Consider the following 7729-nt stretch of genomic DNA (forward strand, 5'->3'; position numbering starts at 1 on the left):
TGACGAACGAATGCATAAAACGAACATGCACGATGTATACCAGCAGCGAAGAATGTATTAGTATATTCGGGTTCTCTACGATTATTGCTTATTCCTTTTGCACCCTTCTCTCTTTCGTGCAGTGAATAGTTCAACGTTGTTCGAGACTGGCATATTCGAAGGCAGTAAATCACAGCGAGGATGCGTGAATGAATTAGTTACACGAAGAATATTTGCAACATTGAAATATATTATCAACGTAATCCAATAATTTATTGTGATGATTCATTTTCAAATATTATGATGAAATCAGGCATCCCTGCAAGCAGCTGATCGGTGTTGACAAACGAGGGGAAACCAACTAGTGAAAAAACTTTCACATAACACAAGGGGTATACCGATAGTAAATAGTTTGCGCAGTACAATATAGGTGGAACTAGTGCATCACGAAAAATTATTTTTATAAGAATTTAATGTGAACATGGTATAAAGTATATCCATATATCACTTGATATCAGCGCTAATGTGAACATACTATTACGCGCATATTTTTGCGTGTAATTCCAGATCACAAAAAAGTGTCAAAAGCAAGATATATGAAGAATAACGGAAAATATGTCCGATGGGTCAGCGGTGCGAGCAATGCAGAGAATCAGACGACATTTGACGCATCTGTTGATCGGACTGACGAGGAGTCAACGATTTCAGTAACGCCGTGCAATTTGAGCATGTTAGTCGTCGATGTTATGCTTCAGGTTGTGAAATCGAACTCGAAAACAATGTTGACAATGATTTAGGAAATGTACAAACAAATATTGTAGAAGTTTCGCTTCACCACACACAAAAAAATTGAATTTAACAGGTGTACTCATAAAGACCTAATTTGTCAAACGACGGGAAATTTCATTTGTAATGGCTTAATTTTTTTCCATAAATTCGTTTATTTAATAGGCAATATACATAAGTTTTTCTTCGCCGTGGCATCCATAATACATAGTACTTTAAACGAAATACATTTCGAATTTCATATCAGTATGTTTTTATCAAGCGATTTATTATTATAATTTACATTAAATAAAATACATTTATTTTGTACATGATCTTATAACTATTTCAAATTTGTTTGTATCAGTTCATCACTTTTATTTAATATAAGATTGAGCTATTGGTTGGACTCATGGAAGAGAAAGGAGTCTAACATAAAATAAAATTTAAATTGGAACTCCAATGGACTTAATGAAATGATAAAGAAGTTTCATGTAAGGAAGGTCACGACAAGCAAGAATGTGACGAACTGGGACATTGGATCAGGAATCAGGAATCAGAAGGAATGGCTCAAATGGCACGTTCCCCTTGATATTTGGAGATTTGTGCCTTGCCATCAATATGTTTTTAGCATCATTTTTCCGATATATAAGAGGGAAGGATTGAAAGGAAAATCCACAAAAAGGTTGGACTAGGAGGATGGGAAAAAATGACGACACAAAAACACATAAAAGCAGAAGTAAATTCTGCACCCCTAAGGGATGCCGAACAATCTGCTGGGGATCACATCTGGTGGAAGCAGAAGTAAATTCTGAACCTCTAAGAGGTCCCGAACAGTCTGCTATTAATAAAACCTCCAACCCCAGAGAGGATTTAGAGATCTTACAAAAGCGACACCATTCTTCACTCCCAGAAGAATGCAAAACGCCCTCGTGCACGGTTCCTATTAAAAATACAGAATGCGAAAGATTAAATGTATGAAAGGGTGAAGGTACTGCCGGCAGCCGGCTGTACGGAGTTTTACGAATTTCAAAACATAATCGTTTTGAAAAGTACGTATTGACGCAAAACACGATAAACATTCAACGCATTGTTCAGAATGTTGTTCCCAAGCATGTTGTTTGAGGAAAAAAAATTTTGCGAGCTCAATTGGTCCTGATCAACAACGAAGTAGCAACTCTAATGCTAATGCTAAGTTGGCTGAAAACATGATGACGTTTCTTATGAATTTTGATGATGCAAAGAGGATGAGGTTTTAAATCTGCTGAAGACAAAGGTGAAAGTTTGATGGCAGGTTTTAGTTCCAGTGGATTTCCCTCGATCCGGAAAACAAAAATGCAATAATGACCCACAGTATTCCGATTTTCTTTACTAACACTTATTTTGTTATTATATGATGAAAGATCAAGTTGTCAACCAAGACGCTACTGCACTGCCACTGCCAAACTATGCGACTGTGGGAGATTCGATACAAAAATAGCACATGCAAAATAGTGAGCGAAACTGCAACCGTTAAACTTATTCATTCGTTTTCAACTGTGATTGTGGAAAAGTGCATCAATTAATTTGCTTTATTATTCAATAGGTAATTTCTTGTGCGATTTAGGATTTAATAAAAAAATAATTATCACAAGTTTGATTCGCTGGAGCGTTCGGATATGGGATTCCAACAGTTTCGTTCGGAAAACTATTGCATGATTGCATAATTGTGCATAGCTCTGAAGGTGTATTGAGGTGTATTTTGATTCGATTTTCTTTCAGAGCCGATATGGGTCACTCGGAACCAAAAACGTACATCTCGGATAAACTGCCCGAGGGACTGCGTAAAAGCATGCAGACCTTTCAGGCTAAGAGCACTCTGCCCATTTTCCTGAAGGGCGGTCCAGCAGATCGAGTACTGTTTCTTACCACCGTTGGCCTGTGCGGCATTGGCTTTCTCGGGTGTCTACAATTTATCTACTCCATGGGATTCAGCGGTAAGAAGAGCGATTGATATCATCACCAATAAAACAGCTTAGCTATGGTTATAAAAACTTAAGCGTTTCTTTTTAATTCGAACCTAAGTTCCGTTGTTTTTTCTGAATAATTATGTAATTTTCGAAACGTCTACTACTAAACACATGATGAACATTTTGATTTTAGAAAAGATTGTTTGCTTCGTTTTTAGCACCTACTGGAACTCGATTTCGGGTTTCTTATTACATACTATGAATATCATTATGCTTACGGTAGTATTCTAAAAAAACGAATCTCTACTGGGCTACTGTTCGACATTGCTCGAGTGAAGTTTCTCGATAGAGAAGGAAAGCTGCTCCAGCTTGGCGACCAGTTTCTTCATGTTATTTTGCGACTGAACTTCGGTATTTTTTCCGACGACCGACGATGATTCGTTGCCCAGGTCAAAGTGAAGTTTGGCGAGACTTTCCTGCTGCTCGCGAATGCTGGTCATCTGTTCCATTGTGCAGCCAGAACCTGCCGGAAAAACGAATAGGTAAACATTTCGATAGTCATTCGGAACCTTTCGCGGAGGTTAATTAGTTATATTCACCGAACGCCTTCAGCTTGCCCGAATGAAAATCGTCGAGCAGTCCGAGCAGGGCCCGTTCCATATGCCGCACGTCTGGTACTTCTGAGACAAAAGAATGATGCTTTAATGGCCGCGAGGTAAAGCTGTAGCTTTTGTTCAAACTAATCGAACTGCTATTGGCGGTAGCGGCGTTCGAGGAACTCGGTCGACCGCTGCTACTGGCCAGTGATTGATCGGACGCTTTGTGGTACTGGCGATAAAGCCGTGAACTGAGCGGGAGATTACTACTGTTGCAAGAGCTGACCGTGCTGGACGGTGTGAGATCTACCGCGGCGTACCAACGGACAGCATCCGGAAACAACCAGTAAAACCAAAGACAAGCAAATAAACGAGCATACGGTGTGCAGAAATCATAAGAGGTTTTCGTGGCGACATAAAACGAAACATGAAAAATAGGAAACAGAAGAGAACATAAATGTACGTACGGTTTACCAACTTATAATGCTACGAAAATAAGCCAATACATCGATTAAATCATTACCAGTAAAACTACTATCATTGAATTTCTTCCCAACTCACCCCTAGGAATCTTTTTCGGTTTAGTCTTTGCATCCTGGCCGACCCGACGCTCGTTGATATAGTTCAGACGAGCTGTGGGCGGCGCATCACTGTGAATAGTTTTCCCGAGGCTTGTCGTGTAGCTGGTAGAGTTGTGACTGCGACTGGTCTCACTACTCGAGAAAACCTAAAAACAATAAAGCCACCGTATCAGTAATCTACCGACCAAATCTAAACAATGACTCACCTTATTACTGAGCACAGGAGAAATTGGTGTTTGGATGGATTTTGCCTGCCCACTGGAAGACAGATTGGTGATGGTTGCCTGATCGTCCTCTTCGTCATTAGAGACCAACTTTTGCCGTTCGACTGCCGCATCATCGCATTCCATCGTGTTGGTGGTCGTCGTCGATGCGGCCGCTTGGGTGGGGTGAACGCGAGCAATTTTAATGGTCACTGATCGTAATGTATATAAAAATCACGCAGTTTTTCAACATTTTCTTCGTCACGCAATTTGCACTCTGGCCTGAGTGCACAGAATCAGATAAGCGAACAACAAAAACGTAGCTTATTTTTTTTATTTACCATATTCGAATGTCAAAATTGAGTGCTCCTTTGTGGGCGTGATTGAGTGCCTTGTAATCTGAGTGACCAGATGATGTTTCGTATACGTTTCGTAAAATCGGTTGACCACCGCACGAAATGATAAGCAACGACCTGGAAGAATGGGACAAAGAAACGAGATGACTTCACACTAATAAATAAAGAACAAATAACATATTTCGAGCAAGTTTAATAATATAATATTTGCAAACTGCACCAGGACTCAGGGCTGACTCCGAAGCATAAGATTTATAGTAAATAGCTATGGAAATATCGAAAAATCATCTGATTCTAATGGCAGATTAATTAAAACAAAATTGAGCCCTAGATAGAAAAACTGAGTTTTAGTGATACTAAGAAAATATTGATAAATAACGAAAGCATCGTAAGGACATCTGATTTAACAAAAGTCTGGTCACTCTATTGACGGTAGACAAGGGGTCGCGCAATTTTGAATTACTTTAAGAACCTATAAAAATCGTAACCTGATTTAGTCGATAGGAATGCGATTTCGTTTGTGGATTGCACAATTTACGAATTCTTGAGTTAGTTTCACCCAGATTGACGGTTCAAGGTTTAGGGCGCTGGTCTTACAAATCAGTTATCCTATGTTTTGAGCCCCGATCTGGAAGGGTTCTTAGTGTCTGTAGGATGGTAGTATTAGCCATGCAATAATTCTGTAAATCAGCTGCAAAGTCTGTTGAAATAGAAACACCAAATTCCACAAAAGGAATGTAATCACAAGACTTTGCTTAAATATGCTTTTGGGAAAAGATTGCTGATATTGCAAAGAAATAACACAATTACAATTATTGTTATTATTATTATTTGATAAAAAATACTTAGTTTACTGATACAATTCTACCGTTTGTACGGTCAAATTACACAAGCAGCATCTATCTGATTCTATCAGTCACATTCCCCCTGTCAGCCTTCTTCACCGAGCATTTGTATTGCCTTACACCGGTAGTTGGTTCGATACGGAACTTCGGAACATTTGACCGAAAAATTTGACTCCCGTCATTCCACCGGGCACCGCTCCCAGAATCATCCAGAGTAGCGATATGATTTGTGCGACCGCAAACAGCACGGTAAAGGCCGTACTTTGTTCAATCATTGCAAAGTACAGTGTTGCCACCAGGCAGCAGCTGTAGGATATCGATAAAGCCAACCGTTCCCGAGAGAATAACTGCCGGAACATTGCTCCAAAGCCGTTTAGGAAAGCGAAACTATAATCGATTCAGTTTGGATCAAACTGGTTGAGATGATACTCTGAAATACAAACCTCATGATGAAGAAAATACTTCCCAAAGTGTAGAGTAAAGCAAATTTTCTTGCTTTGAGGATTAGCAAAGGAATATAGAATGTAGACACTGTCATACAGAACACTCCAAGGCCCATACAGGTAACGAATCCTACGATTCTTTGTATTCGGCTCTGTAACAACGTGAATATGATTATAACACGCAGCTAAGCGGTCTTCCAATTCAAGATCATGCATACCAATTTCGGACAACAAGTATCTTGCGTGTCCTTAAGCCAGCTGTTTGCCTCTGGTTCCTGATTTTTTCCGAAGAGCTTTCCCACCAACCCGGGTGTGGACATCGAGGGCATCTTTGGCATTTCGAGCTTGAAACTTTTCTTCTGATCGCTTTGCAGCAGAAGATATTCGTCAAGATCCTTTTTGAGATCGGCCATTATGCAGTTCTGATCTTGTGAATTAAAATGATTTAAATCACAGCAAATACAATAATTTTTTTTGTCCTAATCTCCTAATAACAACCCACGTATCATACTTTTGACTTTTCCTAGTACTCCAGCAGTGAGTGCTTTGTTTATGTTCAAATTTGTCAAAGGTACAACTGGTGTTTGCCGTAACGCTCGAAGCTGTGGAACACCGTAATTATGACTCGCGGTATTTATGTGGCACTACACGGAAAAACGGAAACTCCAGTTCAGTGATAATGATTTGAACATCAATTTGTCAAAAAATTGTCGTTTTTAATTTTCTGAAGCGGTTCTTATGAAAAATATGATCTCTATACTGGGCATGAATAAGAGGTGCCAAATGATGGTCAAATTTTGAGGATTTTCAATTTTCAAAAATCATCATAAGGGGAGGACACTGACTAGACCCACATTATCAGATCCGAATCGATTCCGAATCAATTCCGAATCGGCGAGAAATTTTCATTCGGAATTTCATGTGGAAATCAAGTGGAATTCCGAATTAATTCCAACTCCAGTGCAACATCTGATTCCTAAAAGTTTAACCTAGACAGACTACTGAATGAAATGAATCAAACCAAGTATTATTATTATTTCTATTATTATTATTTATTTCTAAAGTTTTCTAATCGTCCGCGTTCTTTATTTAGTGTTTGTAAAGTTACCAAAAATACTTGAATGTTTTCTTGTTTTCGTTGTTTAGAAGGAGAATCTATGTTTGCTACTAAACTCAAACATGTATATTGTTAGAATGTTAATTAACACATATACATGATCTCATATTAGTCAATTATAAATATCTTTGGTTCATATTTATAGTGTAATACTAATCAATAACAATAACGGTTGAATTAGGATATATATTCAAATTGTGTAATATTCACCAATCGAATACGAATCTCAGACTCAGCAAACAAAACGTGTGGTTAGCCCACTGCACTCAATCACTGAAAACATTCAGATAGTTTCTATGTATAGGTTTTGCCTGTTTTGTTTTGTGCGACGACTCGTTCAACTCAAGCAAATAAAATTACGCTCGACGTTTTTGGACTACATTTCACATTACCAATGCGTGTGATGGGTCTCAATGTATTGCTGCTATATTTGATTGGAAAAATGGATGTTATGTTCTATAGAAGATGGAGCTACTCGAGGGGGACGACACTGCAAAAACACATTTCAGATCGAACAGGAATACTCGCTTTTTCCTCGTACCACAAGTTCATGCACTCTTTTGTCTATCTTTACTACACATAGTAAAGGTTAGATATGGATTGATCGACTTTTTCGAGTTTATTTTCTTCCTATATATATAACCATAGTGATATAATGCGTCGCTAATATCAATACAAACTGAAGTTTGCAAAGATGACGAGTAAACAAAAGTTTCACAAATTTCTGAATATTTTGAGAAGGAAGACTTTATGTTCTTTAAATAATAGTAATTATTATCATTGTGTCCAAGTGATATTTTAAAACCAATACTCTTCAGGAATTTCTTTGTGTTGAAACAATTGAGTTAAAGAGATTCCGTTAAGTATTTCGCTTTGCGAACGGTGCTGTCAATAA

At 38.4% G+C, this 7729-nt stretch overlaps 3 protein-coding genes across 4 annotated transcripts; 1 reads left to right on the top strand and 2 right to left on the bottom strand.

The window, feature by feature from the left end:
* Window positions 1–2169: 2169 nt before the first annotated feature.
* LOC131431980 (uncharacterized) lies at window positions 2170–2782 on the top strand. Its single transcript, XM_058597983.1, has 2 exons — window positions 2170–2329; window positions 2506–2782. The coding sequence occupies exon 2, from the start codon at window positions 2513–2515 to the stop codon at window positions 2735–2737; it is 225 nt and encodes a 74-aa protein (XP_058453966.1). The 5' UTR covers window positions 2170–2329; window positions 2506–2512; the 3' UTR covers window positions 2738–2782.
* LOC131431978 (uncharacterized) lies at window positions 2764–4420 on the bottom strand. 2 transcript variants are annotated; one of them, XM_058597981.1, is made up of 4 exons: window positions 4077–4420; window positions 3851–4016; window positions 3293–3595; window positions 2764–3216 (listed from the first exon to the last, which is right to left on the bottom strand). In XM_058597981.1, the coding sequence occupies exons 1-4, from the start codon at window positions 4218–4220 to the stop codon at window positions 3005–3007; spliced, it is 825 nt and encodes a 274-aa protein (XP_058453964.1). In that variant the 5' UTR covers window positions 4221–4420; the 3' UTR covers window positions 2764–3004. The 2 variants fall into 2 exon arrangements, with proteins under 2 accessions (XP_058453964.1, XP_058453965.1); XM_058597982.1 differs by having other exon boundaries at window positions 3293–3373; window positions 4077–4417.
* An 815-nt stretch (window positions 4421–5235) lies between these two features.
* On the bottom strand, window positions 5236–6272 carry LOC131428054 (vesicle transport protein SFT2C). Its single transcript, XM_058591694.1, has 3 exons — window positions 5936–6272; window positions 5718–5869; window positions 5236–5661 (listed from the first exon to the last, which is right to left on the bottom strand). The coding sequence occupies exons 1-3, from the start codon at window positions 6128–6130 to the stop codon at window positions 5391–5393; spliced, it is 618 nt and encodes a 205-aa protein (XP_058447677.1). The 5' UTR covers window positions 6131–6272; the 3' UTR covers window positions 5236–5390.
* Window positions 6273–7729: the final 1457 nt, after the last annotated feature.

This window comes from Malaya genurostris, chromosome 2, assembly GCF_030247185.1.
Source record: "Malaya genurostris strain Urasoe2022 chromosome 2, Malgen_1.1, whole genome shotgun sequence".
NCBI classification, from domain to species: domain Eukaryota; kingdom Metazoa; phylum Arthropoda; class Insecta; order Diptera; family Culicidae; genus Malaya; species Malaya genurostris.